Here is a 14,764-nt window from a genome sequence, read left to right as displayed (position 1 = left end):
TACCAAATTCTTATACTATCTCTGGTCCACCCACGCAGGGGCGACCGCAACCTGACATGTATCAGTTATTTATGTGTCAACCAGTCCTGACTGGTTCTAGCTGATTTCCAACTGTTGTTTACCCTTTGGCATAGAGGATATGAGCATGCATGTAAGCTGTAGGTGCAATGGAAATTTATTTTAGCAGCACAGCAATAGAAAGACATTCGTTCAAATGTCATGTTTCCTTATTAGAAAATGTAATCTACTACAGAAACATGACTTCATAACTCTATTATATGAACGATGACCCTATTGTCAATCCTTCATATAATACAGTTTTGCATCTCCCCCTGTTGATGTGGCATAAATAGGCTCACATCACTTGAACTTGTTCATGTCATGTGTGCTAATTTTTCTATATGTGCATGCTGGGGTGTTCCGGGTTCCCCCAGACCCAATCTCCCACACCAGCTGATGGGTGCATTACAAACATTCTGTATTAATTTTTCTAACAGTTCTGTGAGTGTAAAAAAAATTAAAAAACGTCCTAAACCTCCCCTCAGTGTGCATGGCAATTTTTCTTTATCAACCTGAAAAATGTAGCACAGCAGAATGAAGCAGATAACATTGTATGGTGTGTATATCGTGGACCTAATCTAATATTTACACTTTCGAGTCTTCTTCCCTTTCATTGTAGTCTTCATTCTCCGCAAGTGGAATTGTTTCTTGATAGGCTTGGTAAGGAGGTGGCTCTCTGCCAATTTCTCAATTGTCTTTTCAACTAAAGATCTGATTGTGGGGATACAACAGCATCCACAAAGGCAAAACACGAATATGTACATTATTATAGTCAGGCCCATTGCAGCTAAATATTTACCCCATCTTCCAAATGTGGAGTTCAGCCAGTGTACTACTGGATTGTTAATGCCTGACTGTTCTTTGAGTTCAGTTGAGAGAGCCCTAAGTTTCTGCAACTTTTGGTTAGCTGTCCATCAGGGTCGGCGTTGATGGCTATAGTGGTACAGCACACTGATCCAAACATCGTAAATACTCCACCTCTTTCAGCCAGACTTGAATGTTTTGTAAAGTCATGAGTGATGTCTGTGCCAATTGTTCATGCGTTGCATCAATTGAATCTCTAGTGTAGTTAGCTAATCTCTGTACATTGTAATGTACCAAATTTATCTGTTAACATTTTTGTTAGTGTTTACTGTGAAAATACAAGTCAGGACTGGAAAAGCTTCAAATCCTGCTGCTACTTCATCTGCCAATTTGTATTTGTCTAGTATACTTCTTGCCTGTCCTATGGTGTCAATCCATACATTACCTTCTCCAGGCATCAACAGGTCAAGAGATCCTCTTCTTCCTTGCTCTTAGCACCTTGACGTCCCATATCTCTGTTTTTGGTGTGTCTGGAAGACTCAAAACAGGATACAATAGGTAAACAACTGCACATGTTCCTGTCCTCCTGGCAGGCAACATATCTTATAAGATTTTCTTTCCACAATACAACTACACATCAGCTCTAGGGACTATAGACTAGAATTTAGATTCTATGTTAATACCAGTGAGACTTGGTGTGGTTTTACATGTGCATAGGTGGCTTAAATCATAATGAGTACCCTCTGTTGGGCTAGAATCAACATTGGTAAAACAAGTCACATTTAGATCTCTATTTGGGTCAAATATAGGTGGAGCTACATCTGGTTTAGTCACCAGGAATATTTTGTTCCATCCCATACAACGTTTACTAGGGTCATCTTTGGTCATGACATTAATTAAGCAGAATAAGGCGCCTAACAAATAAAATGTATTATTATTATTATTATTAATAAATCTGATCCCTTTTCCTCAGTCCCATTTCTGTTAGTTTCAAATGCTGAGTGTATTAAAGAGAGAGCTGGACGGGCAGTTTGACATATTATACAGGTGGGTTGGCCAAATTGATTTGCTCTTTGCGCTGTCCATCGACAGTCTCTGTAAATCCTGTCTCAATTCCTAGTCTTTGTTTAGAAGTTAATTTCCCTTTGTCCATTACTCTTGATGCTGGGTCTTATGATTCCCTTTGGCTATTCTGGCTTTGTCTGGTAAGGGTGGGTCACATAAAATTTATTTTTATTATCCCCATGGGGTCTTTGCCTGCCTGGTCTATTCCTAGACATAAGTATAGTGGCTTACCTTGGTTTATGGGGTTCCCAACCAAACAGTTCAATGTGAGCACTAATGGGTTTGCTTTATTGCTATAATAGCCCATTTTGGACCCAATTAGGGTTATTCTTTAAGCTTCTACTGGGCCTCTATATTTTTCTCCTAAAGTTGGACGAGTGTATACCCACACATTGTGCCAGGAGCTCCATACTTCATCTCGGAAGCCACATTTTCTTCCCCATGGATCCATATCCTTTTCATAACACAAGTATAAGGCATCAGATCCGCATTCATATTCAACTACTTCACAAAGATCAATGTCGTAAGAAGTTTCTTATTGTATAGTTCAACTCCACACCTCCATACGCTTTAAGGCATCAGTCCTGTTTTCTGTTCATATTTCTTTTTGGTTGGTAATGGGTAAATGAAGCATCAAATTTTCCAGTAGGTGATTGTTCTATTGTGGCATAGATTACAATGCCTCCCACTAGAAATATTGCCACCATTAAAGCTAAACTCATATATTTACTCAACTTTTTATATTTTCATTATATACAGTTTTACATCTAGTTTTGCATTTAAGTAGGATTTGACTGTTCAAGGTCCTTTGTAACAGTTACCTTTTATCAGTAGGATCATCTACTGGTCTAACGTGATTTATGTACTAGTGCGCTTTCAGTTGTCGGTGTCATGACGTGTTTGAGTGTGAATTGTGTCACCTGCAAGACATTTAGAGGTCCTGTCCAGCGAGGTTCATTCCAGTGTCTGCTGAGCAGTTTTTCTCACATAGTTCCCAACCTTGATCTCTGCATGTTTGGTAGATGCAGCTAGCTTCAGGAACGCTGTGAGAGAAACTCAATACTCTTTATAAGTTCAGTCATGTAACCAGAATATTGGTCGTTTGCAATAGGCTCAATTGGGTCTGTGTGAGAGGTGTGTGTAATGAGCCCCCTAGGTAAGGTGAACCCCTGCAGGTTAATCCCTCAAGTTTTTCCTTTTTTTTCCTACTTCTCCCAATGTTCCCAAAAATTGACTGTTCTCCATTTGCTGTTGTTGTTTCCCTGTTTTTTGGTCTAACAATTCTACTAACCTTGATCTTTATAAATTGATTGGATCAATAACAAGCCAGATGGCTTTGTTTCACTTCTGACTTGACTTTCGAGGTGTAGCTGGTGCAAGTCTGACTCTGTGAGTGCAGATTCTAAATTTGATGTATTAAATGCATTGGTGAGTGAATATGATTGTTGCTGAGGTGGTGTGGGTGTTTGACATATGCGAGCGCATGGAAGAGCAAGATGGAGCTAGTTATTTGGGAACATTGGTTTCAAGTTTTTTGTAACCATGTCAAAATTAGATTTGAGCATTGCTGTTTCAAAGTCTTATCGTTCTTTCTCTTCCTGAGTTGGGACAACTTCAACTGTAAATTGTGGTATGTTAACTACTGGCAGTTGTACTTGTGTCAAGTCAGGTTGTGGGGGCAGTGTTGGCACATACATCTGTCTTGGGGCTTTAGTTACTGCGACATATGGGCCATTCTATGTTGTAGCCAGAAGTTCACTGTAGCTTTTGGTGGAGGTGGAGTCAAAAAGGGGTTGTATCTCGTTGGGTATGCCGTCATTGAAGTTCCTCCCTTCTCACCCTGGCTCATAACTGTTACTGTTTCAGCATTGCTCTGTGCCATCTGCATTAGCTGTATATGGCCTTTCTGCATGTTCTTTTTAGCTCCCTCAAATAACATGAAATGTAGATTGAAGCCTCACATATCATCGTTTACAGTTTTGAGTTATTTCTTTCTATGGCTTTTTGATTTCTCGATGCTGTGTTGTAGTCACAGCAGTTTTACAATTTTTTTGCTTTGATTTTGAGTGCTTCCCTTAAGTTGTCCCATTGTTTATTGTCAGGCATAGGTTCATCATCAGGTCCAAATTCTCCCTCTTTATGTTCTTTGAGTATAAATTTAGTCCATATTTCACCCTTCCTTTTTTGGAGAAGTGCTTCTAGGGTGCTTTCAGCTGGCTTCTCCTCCTGTTTGTTTTTTAAGCATTTTTACTGATTTTCTTCAATCATATCTACTTTGATCAGTGTTTTCGGACTCACAGCACAACAAAAGTAATGATATAAAAGTCATACAGTCCCAAACAGAAGTTATATATATATATATATATATATATATATATATATTAGTGTCTGTTGTATGAACCCCATGGGGTTCATGTGTATGTAAGTCGTGCAATTGCCGTCTATTATCAAGTCTCTTCCCTATTTGGATCTCTCAAATAACGTGTCTTATCAAAATTTGTCAATCACAGTTTCAAATACAACACCTTTAAGGTTGGAAGTAACAACACGTCCTTTTCTAAATAAATCAAAAAGCACCGTCAGTCTCGTGTTTCATTTTCAACAGGGAAACTCTGCTTAAAAAGCACACTGGATCACTCCAGTCTTCTGTATTATTTCAACAGGTAACGTCAAAGCCAGCATAAAAACGCACTGAATTTGGCATATACTTATCAAAATGCAGAAAAATTCTCATACATTAAAGAAATAAAATTACCACTCCGGTCCTCCTATGCAAACTTTATATTCCCCTTTAATTATATAAATTTGGATACGACTACGAATAGAGAACACAGCAGGAAGAAATTTATATCAAAAGGTTTTCTCCTTACTTTTTAGTTGTGGCCAGTTCTGCTGGATTCTCCTTCATCCTCGTATTTTATTCGATCCAATTCACCATCCGGAAACACCAAGTTGTTGAACAGGTTTTCATTTGACCATATGACATTCTCCCAGTCCTCTTCTGGATCATCCAAATGCTCTCTAGCAATCTTCAGACGGGCCTGGACATGTACTGGCTTAAGCAGGGGGACACGTCTGGCACTGCAGGATTTGAGTCCCTGGCGGCGTAGTGTGTTACTGATGGTCGCCTTTGTTACTTTGGTCCCAGCTCTCTGCAGGTCATTCACTAGGTCCGCCCGTGTGGTTCTGGGATTCTTTCTCACTGTTCTTGTGATCATTTTGACCCCATGGGGTGAGATCTTGCGTGGAGCCCCAGATCGAGGGAGATTATCAGTGGTCTTGTGTGTCTTCCATTTTCTAATAATTGCTCCCACAGTTGATTTCTTCACACCAAGCTGCTTACCTATTACAGATAGAGACTTCCCAGCCTGGTGCAGATCTACAATTTTGTTTCTGGTGTCATTTGACAGCTCTTTGGTCTTGGCCACAGTGGAGTTTGGAGTCTGACTGTTTGAAGTTGTGGACAACTGTCTTTTATTAATGGCACCTGTCTGAACTAGTTATCAGTATAAAAGTAATGAGTGGAGGACAGAGGAGCTTCTTCAAGAAGTTACAGGTCTGTGAGAGCCAGAAATCTTGCTTGTTTGTGGATGGCCAAATACTTATTTTACCGAGGAATTTACCAATTAATTCATTAACAATCCTACAATGTGATTTCCCCCCATTTTGTCTCTGATAGTTGAAGTGAATCTATGATGAAAATTACAGGCCTTTCAACTTTAAGTGGGAGAACTTGCACAATTGGCGGCTGACTAAATACTTTTTTGCCCCACTGTATTTAACATGATCACTGACGTAAAACGGTGTTAAGTTAAATCTGCGCTGTTTTTTGCCCGTGGTCTCATAACACGGACACCACAGAGCGCAGAACTCCACGGACAGACCCGTTTAAACCGGATTAAAGCTAAAATCTGCCTCTGACCGTGTTAAACATGAGATAAACGTGTGCTGTCCTGATTCAGATCATTACATAAAGGAGAAAAGCGCGGTTTAAATTAAATAAAGGTGATTTTTTTTTTTTTTTACCTGAGCGCAAAACACAGGGACAAGTGCTGCACAGGTCCGGAAGTGGATCCCCCAGGCCGTAGCTGATTGGTCTAAAGTCTGACTCTGTGACGGAGAAAGCATGGATGCTCTTCCAGTGAGCCCCCTGCTGGAGACACGGGCTCACTGCAGAGTTCTGTCCACACGCTAAATGTTTTGTAGTTTATTTTTTCTACTTTATACATTTTATAAAGACACAGAAGACATCAAATATATGAAGTAAGACATATGGAACTATGTAGAAAATAACTTAAAATAACTTTTTGGATAAAGCTAAGTGTGGCATTTACCTTTCATAACTCCATATTTCTGACTTCATATATTTGATGTCTTTTTAAAATGTAAAAGTAGTACAAATAAAAAACATGGAATAAGAGGGTGTGTCCAGACTTTGGACAAATCAGTAGTGGCACCCCTCATGTTGCTAACCACTGCAGTAGAACAGAGATCTGGCTGTTAGAACTGGACACTTGACCCCTGAACCCAGATCTGGTGACCCCAGGCTCAGATACACTGGTTTAATAGACCACATTCTCAACCTCCAGTATGACCTAATGCTTCAGCCTTTGTCTCACAGTACCTCCAAACTCAGGTTACAGGCCTGTGTAAGATTCACACTTAGATTAATCATGACATAACTAAGCACCTGGACACACAGTCTCTTTTACAGGGTCCACTCAAATCTAAGGGTTTTGTGAACGTGCCAAACATCCGACAGCTGGGCCTCGATGTTGAAAGAGGCAGCAGACTTTATTTTGAAGAAGCCAGGAACTATTTACATATTAGGAAACAATTATTCAAACCATTTTAGAGTTGTAAGTGTCCAAAAAGCACTCTATAAATTCACATTTCATGTTAATAATAATAATGCCTTACACTTGTAATGTGCTTTACAGGCTTGTCAAAGCCTCTCAAAGCGCTACACTATAGTCATTATTCATTCATTTCCACATTCATTCAATCAGGTTTGCACAATATTTATATTTCCATGTAAAAAGACGACAGACAGATGAGTACCTTTTATATTTTTATTTCCAAAATGTTTATGCCATGAGGACACAGGCGCCCCCTACGGCCTTGATCTTCTCCTCGGCTCTGCGACTGAAGAACTTCGCTTTGACGATCACAGGCTGTTTGGGCAGTTTGCCTTTTCCCAAGACTTTGTAATAACCCTGCAAAACACACAATATACACTTTAAATAAATCAGACATTTTCATTTTTAATTTGATTTCTGCAAAGCGTTCCAATGAAACTGGGACAGGGGCATGTTTACCACTGTGTTACATCACCTTTCCTTTTAAAAACAATCAACTATTAGGGAACTGAGAGCACCAATTGTTTAGGTTTTGCATCCTTTCCCATTCTTGCTGAATGTACAACTTGCTCAGCAGTCCGGGGTCTCCGTTGTCGTATTTTGCGCTTCATAATGCGCCACATATTTTCAGTGGGAGACATGTCTGCACTGCAGGCAGGTCAGTCTAGTATCTGAACTCTTTTACTACGAAGCCACGCTGTTGTAACACATGCAGGATGTGGCTTGGCATTGTCTTGCTGAAATAAGCAGGGACATCCCTAAAAAAGACGTTGCTTGGATGGCAGCATATGTTGCTCCAAAACCTCCAAATGTATCTTTGAGCATTAATGGTGCATTCACAGATGTGCAAGTTACACATGCCATGAGCACTAACACACCCCCAGACCATCACAGAGGCTTTTGAACTTTGCACTGCTAACAATCCGGATGGTCCTTTTCCTCTTTGGCCCGCAGGACACGACGTCCATGATTTCCAAAAACAATTTGAAATGTGGACTCGTCAGACCACAGCACACTTTTCCACTTTGTGTCAGTCCATCTCAGGTGAGCTTGGGCCCAGAAAAGTCTGCGGCGTTTATGGGTGTTATTGATATATGACAATGGTTTTCTGAAGTGTTCCTGAGCCCATGGTAATATCCTTTACACATTCATGTCTGTTTTTAATATAGTACCGCCTGAGGGATCGAAGGTCACCGGCATTCAATGTTGATTTTTGGCCTTGCCGCTTACGTGCAGAGATTTCTCCAGATTCTCTGAAACTTTTGATATTATGGACCGTAGATGCTGAAATCCCTAAAATCCTTACAATTGTATGTTGAGAAGCATTGTTCTTAGACTGCTGGACTATTTGCTCACACCATTGTTCACAAAGTGATGAACTTCGCCCTATTCTTGCTTGTGAATGACTGAGCCCTTCGGGGATGCTCCTTTAATACCCAATCATGACACTCACCTGTTTCCAATTAACCTGTTCACCTGTGGAATATTCAGGTGTATTTCAAGCATTCCTCAACTTTCCCATTCTTTTGTTTCCCCTGTCCCAGCTTTATTGGAACGTGTTGCAGACATAAAATTGAAATGAGTGAATATTTGCATAAAAACAATAAAGTTTATCAGTTTGAACATTAAATATCATGTCTTTGTAGTTTATTCAGTTCAATATAGGTTGAAGAGGATTTGCAAATTATTATATTCTGTATTTTGTTTAAGTTTTACACAGCGTCCCAACTTCATTGGAATTGGGGTTGTAATTAAAACAGAACATTTCCTCCTCACTGGGTCAGGGTCCTTATTTTAATCATTGTGGGCTTTACTCTGTTCATGCTTAGAGCTGCGGAGGCTTATTTAGATCAAAAAGTGCGAGTTAGGCCGAATCGAGGGCGGTCAGCGTTCACGTCACAAGAGAACTAGAACCAGAATCAGATACCACCTCCAGAAGGTTCTTTAGTCTGCACTAAATCGAACTGGTCCTTTCACACCAGCCCAAATCAAACCGGACTCACAGGTGATCAGAACGAGTACACTTAAAGTGGACCAAATGTAGGTGTGAAAGCCCCACACTGCACTTCCCTCCAACAATACCAAGTCTGAAGTGTACAATCTCAGACACAGGAGGGAATCTGACACACACAGGGACACAAGATGGGAGGGCATCTGAGACAGGAGGATGGGAGGCCCTTGACAGTGGGGGGCATCTGACATGTTGGTGGTACTCACAGCTCTGACTGCATCAATGATGGGTGCTGGGCCCTCAGGTTTCTGGCTGTAGTTGTCTCGGGTCTGTTCGCTCACCAGAGTCCACAGTTTGTCCAGGTTTATGGTTGGACAGTGGGTTGTGTTCCTCTTCAAGTGGTAGTGCCTCATGCCCACCTTCCCAAAGTACCCGGGGTGACTAGAGAGAGGAGAGGATTAAAACCATAGACTTTATATATAAATGGACATGGCTAACCGCCACTGCATTCCTAACAGGAAGTGAACATGGGTGTGATTCAACTCTGACTCCAATGCATTTGCTGTAAAATACTGTAGCCCCTCTCTCCAATTGCTGCTGTCAGGCTTGTAATTTTCAGCTTAGAATGTTTTTATTAACCGCTCTACATGATTCTGGGGTTTTTATGTTACCATTTTGTCCCAAAATCAAGATCTGAACATTGACAAATCAAGACTACTCCCCCCCCCCCAAGGACACTAGCATTAACAACAGGTTTGACTGACAGCGATGCTAAGTTGTTTCAGCAGAATGTGCACAAACAACATCTGATAATCATGACCATGCTTCAACACAGTCCCAGGCCAATCAACACAGGCAAACTACTCAAACTAGAGCACTTATTGTGGCACAAAATTAAGTAGAATTTTTGTACCATGAAGTAGTTCAAGAGTGAATTGGAACTGTTGGAACCAGATCTAATTTCTCTGAAGAAATTGACTCCTGTGAGCCGTTACCTCCTCAAAAACCTACCTGAAGTTGTGTTTTAACACATGTTTGAGTAACCTGTTTGTCTAAATCTCCAAAGCTCAAAATGCTCTGTTCCACCTTGTGATGTCATGAAGTGGTAGTTTGAGTTAACAGTTCCATTTTCCTTTAGTTCAGTAGAGATCGGCAATTATTCTTGTGAAGGTGTGTCGAGTTTAAAAACACAGTGGAGCACTTCCTGTACCACATGACATCTCAAGGTGGAACAGAGTTTTCAGTCTGAGAGAAGAACTAAATATGCAGGGTTTGTGTGTTAAACATCTGAATGAAACAAAGCTCCAGGTATGTTTGTGATGAGGAAACTATATCAGAACAGATGCCTTTCAGGACACTGAAAAAGATACAGGAGCAAACAGGCAGGTCTTGCCAAGCTAATAACTGAGGAGCGCAGCCCAGGCTCAGAGGAGGAGCACTCACTATTTGTCGAAGTTGATTCTGTGGTGATGCATGCCACCAGCGTTTCCTCGACCTCCAGGATGCTTGCGGTGCTTGCCTGAAAAAAAAAAAAAAACATGCCACATCAGACACAACACAAAGGGTGATGTGAACATTTAATATAAACGAGTTTGAAATCTTCATATTGTTAAAATGCAGAAGGGGATGGACTTCTGTTTAGGGATGGGACGACATACAAAAATATCATTTATCGCGATCAAAAAGGTCCACAATTTATCGTTTGTGCCATATTTTTAATAATCGTGATCATGGCACACGATTATAATTGCCTTTACGGCACCAGACTGCCTCATGTTTTCGGTTTCAATGTAATGTTTAGATGTTAGTTCTGGTGTTTGTCCTTTATCATAACAATGAAACTTGTTAGCTTCTGTGACTATAGCTCACAGGCAGGAAGTGGATCTGCATCCTTGCACCCTCAACTCAAGAAGGTGAAGTCTGATGTGTGGAATTATTATGGCTTTGAAAAACAAGACCAACAAGGCAATGAGCCACCAATCTGCAGAACCTGCTGAAAAAAGTTGAGGCTCCAAGGGAAAACACAAGCAACTTGCATGCACATTTGAGAGACAACCACCCTACATTTTTTAACAAACTTGAGCTGAAAATATCCATTGTAAGTAACATACAATGTGAAATAAACTATTAAATGTAGTTTAGATTTGTATGAATAATGGTATGCGTTTATTGACCTTATTTTCGCTAGGCTAGCACTACCTGAATAGCATTTTTGCACCACTGATGGCTGCGATACCAGCATTTCCTTTTATCTGGGGGCTTTCTCAGGTTGGTTCATGTGGGGGTTTTTTTAATAGTCAGAGTCAGCAAAAAAAAACAGCAATAGTTCAGACACCTGGAAATTGTATGGTAATTGATGTTTCAGTGGCTTAAAAAAGAACAACTAAACCTTGGTTTAACAATTACCGTGATGTTGTTACTCGTGATTACATTGGTCAAAATAATCATGAGTCTAAATTTTAATATCATCCCATTCCTACTTCTTAAACGGTTCATTGTTAAACATGAAATATATACAACTATTTAATAATAACATTTAATGGCCCCAGAAAGAGCGGAGCGATCACTGGGTAGAAGCTGATGCATGAATAAAGTAGCACTGACCGACGCGCCCGTGGCCGTGGCTCACATGTCCTCGCAGCTTCCTGGTCTTAGTCTTCTTGGTCGGCTGAGAAAAAAAAAAAAAAAAAAAGACATTTATAAGAACTTGGGAGTTTCACATTTACGTGAAAGTTTAAGAGGGCACAAAAATGTGATCCTCCACACAAGCTGCACTGGTTACACAGTATAAAGACCTCAAATTAGAACACAAACTGCATTGGTAGCACAGTATAAAGACTTCCTCACATTAAAACACAGGTTTCACTGCTCACACAGTATAAAGACTCCAATGAGGCAATGATTACAGATTAAATGCAGTTACTTGTATTCTGGCATATTTACATGCAAATGTTTATTAATGTGCATTGTCCCTGAAATAAATAAATAAATTTATGATAATACAGGTCATTTTTAACAGAAACTTCCTGCTCAGTTTGAGTTAGACTACGGGGGCCAACACAGTCTCTTAAAAGGGAAAGACTGAAGTTAACTATTAACTATAATATTCACTCTAATATTTTAGTGCAAGACAAGACAAAGATATCTTCTCAACTTCAAGTTTAAACAGATGAAGCATGATCCAAGATGCCGTCAAGAATTTTACAGAGCTACAAAGGAAAGCCTCTGCCTCTGTAAAGCTAAAAACAAACTACCCAGTGCATTTTAAGGAATTGGAATAAACTGAACAAAATCAAAAAACGTCACAGATGTCCTATCACAGCTCCACTAAACTAAGGATCTAAACCCGTCCCTCCTGAGACACGCTGAAGCTAGATCTGATGCTAATGCTAACGGAGGGAAAATGCCACTTTTACACCTTTCATTTAACATTTGCTAAACGTTTATTCGTATTTCAGGAGCAGACAGGAGGTTCGGTTTGTACTAGAATCCAGATTCACTCTAATAAATGTATAAAATTGTTCTAAAGAAGGGGTTCTTTGCAAACGGGAGACCACGGAAGCCGGGCGCAGACGGAACAGTTCTGCATTTTATTTTTTTTATATTTTTTACTATAATTCAACAACCATAAACGCATGAAGTTTAAGAGTGGACATGTGTCAAGCCTGCTCCGGGCAGTAGATGTGTAGTAAGTGGCGGATTAAAAGCAGATGGACGCGGATTCGGAGGCTTTAGAAGAGCGCGGAGAAGAAGCAGCACCTACCATTTTGGACACAGACGAAAGAGGACGCGATCTGCAAATCTCGCGGTTTAGTGCGAGATTTGGAGGAAGGGCGGCGGAAAACGAAAGCGGCGTCCAGAGGAGGAGGAGTGGAACTGCAGCAAACGGACGAAAATAAAACAAAAACATGAAAATACATTTATATTAACTCCAAACAACGTTTAAAAGAGACATGTAAAATGTGAAATAATAGTTTGAACCTCCGTAGACAAGCGCAGGCCTCGTGTCTGAAGTATAAAATTACAAGTTACATATTGATCCTTTTTAGTCCAATTTAAATCACAATTTTAATGGACTACATTTTTTTTTTTTTTTTTACAATAATTTCCTCCACAAACAACTAAATCTCCTGTCTTATTCTGCATAAAACCTGCTGCCCCCGTCGTTAAGGTCTGTACATACATGTTCTGGAATGTCCCTTTGTGTCAGATGCCCTCCCCGTGTTTCCATGGGGTCTTATTGTGCGTAAAACCTGCTAATCTTGTAGTTTAGATCTGTAGAAACGTGTTCTGAAATGTCCCAGTGTAATAATAATAATAATAATAATAATAATAATAATAATAATAATAATAATAATTTGATGAGGACGAAAAATGGGCTTGGTCAAATATGAAGCCCTTTAAATGCCTTTTAAATCAGCCCTATTGTGTCTCTGTAGTCATCATCTCTGACATCTGTGGATTATTATGTTATAATTTACACATTTTAAATCACAAAATTAATCTAAAAAGACTTTATAAAAGAAACAAGTCCGCTGACTTCCACATTAGAAAACTGTGGTGCCCAATGGGAGCTGACGTTGCCGTAAACGGCATCACAACAAAGTGATGCTGTCCGCGCCCCCTGGATAGCTGCACATTACACTAGCGAACCGCCCATTTTTTTCATTCATACTTAAATGTTTACGCAACGCTGCTGAATCCAATGAGTATTACCCATTAAAAATAAACAGAGAGAATAGAATAGAGAGAAGGAAGTGAGTACGCCAAAAGGGGCGTGTACCGGTGGAGGTGAAAACGGGGGGAGATTGACAAAATGGCGTCTTGAAAATAAGAGATTAAAGATTACTCAAACATGAATCACTCCAAATACAACTACAGAGGCTCAATGAGAAGAAACGACTAGAACATTGTTAAACACCTGAACAGAACAGCTCGGAGACCAGCTCTGCCTCTTTTTGTCATAGCTGTGGTGGTTATGGTTGAGCACAGGAGGTTTCAGAGCAGTGCGTGTAAACAGCAGGGGTCTGTCAGATGACCTCTATCAACCAATCAGAGAGTCCCTCAGGAGCGTCCCCTGTGACTGTGAGCACTTCACATCTGAAACGTACCTAACAGAGAGCACCTGCCGTAGAGACAGGTAAGATCAGAGCTTGATTTTTATGTCATATTAGTAATGTGATTAGATTTGTGATTTATGTTGAAAACTCCACATTAGTCATGTTTTAGAACTAGTTTAGTCCTGGTTTACCCCAGGTTTAGTGCTGGTTTAGATCTGGTTTAGTCCTGGTTTAGTCCTGGTTTAGTCCTGGTTTAGTCCTGGTTCAGTCCTGGTTTAGTCCAGGTTTAGAACTGGTTGATTCCGGGTTTAGTCCTGGTTTAGATCTGGTATAGTTCTGGTTTAGATCTGGTTTAGTTCTGGTTTAGTTCTGGTTTAGTCCTGGTTCAGCCCTGGTTTGGTCCTGGTTTAGTCCTGGTTCAGTCCTAGCTTAGCCCTGGTTTAGTCCTGGTTTAGTCCTGGTTTAGTCCTGTTCAGTCCTGGTTCAGTCTTGGTTCAGTCCTGGTTTAGTCCTGCTTCAGTCCTGGCTCGGTCTTGGTTCAGTGCTGGTTTAGTCCAGGTTCAGTGCTGGTTTAGTCCAGGTTCAGTGCTGGTTTAGTCCTGGTTCAGTCCTGGTTCAGTCTTGGTTCAGTCCTGGTTTAGTCCTGCTTCAGTCCTGGCTCGGTCTTGGTTCAGTGCTGGTTTAGTCCAAGTTCAGTGCTGGTTCAGTCCTGGTTCAGTCCTGGTTCAGTCTTGGTTCAGTCCTGGTTTAGTCCTGCTTCAGTCCTGCTTTAATAATAATAATACATTTTGAGTGTTTATTTTTCAGGTGAAACCCCAGAGCACCTACCCATCACCGTGGTAACACTCTCCTGAGATCCGCCTGGCAACAGACAAGTCACTGGAGAAACGTCTAAATATGGAGCTGGGACGCTCACCCAGGAGAAAGGTGAGGGACAGGTGAGAGATAGATGAGACAGGTGAGGC

General features: G+C 40.6%; 1 protein-coding gene across 1 annotated transcript; it reads right to left on the bottom strand.

Annotated features, from left to right (window-relative positions):
• Positions 1-6,990: 6,990 nt before the first annotated feature.
• On the bottom strand, positions 6,991-14,631 carry rpl27a (ribosomal protein L27a). The gene is made up of 5 exons (XM_055222572.1): positions 14,628-14,631; positions 11,344-11,445; positions 10,183-10,258; positions 9,006-9,180; positions 6,991-7,145 (listed from the first exon to the last, which is right to left on the bottom strand). The coding sequence occupies exons 1-5, from the start codon at positions 14,629-14,631 to the stop codon at positions 7,017-7,019; spliced, it is 486 nt and encodes a 161-aa protein (XP_055078547.1). The 3' UTR covers positions 6,991-7,016.
• Between the last annotated feature and the right edge of the window lie 133 nt (positions 14,632-14,764).

Source organism: Periophthalmus magnuspinnatus, chromosome 6 (assembly GCF_009829125.3).
Source record: "Periophthalmus magnuspinnatus isolate fPerMag1 chromosome 6, fPerMag1.2.pri, whole genome shotgun sequence".
Taxonomy (NCBI): domain Eukaryota; kingdom Metazoa; phylum Chordata; class Actinopteri; order Gobiiformes; family Gobiidae; genus Periophthalmus; species Periophthalmus magnuspinnatus.
Note: the sequence above shows the minus strand (reverse complement) of the source record. Positions and strands in the feature narration are given on the sequence as shown.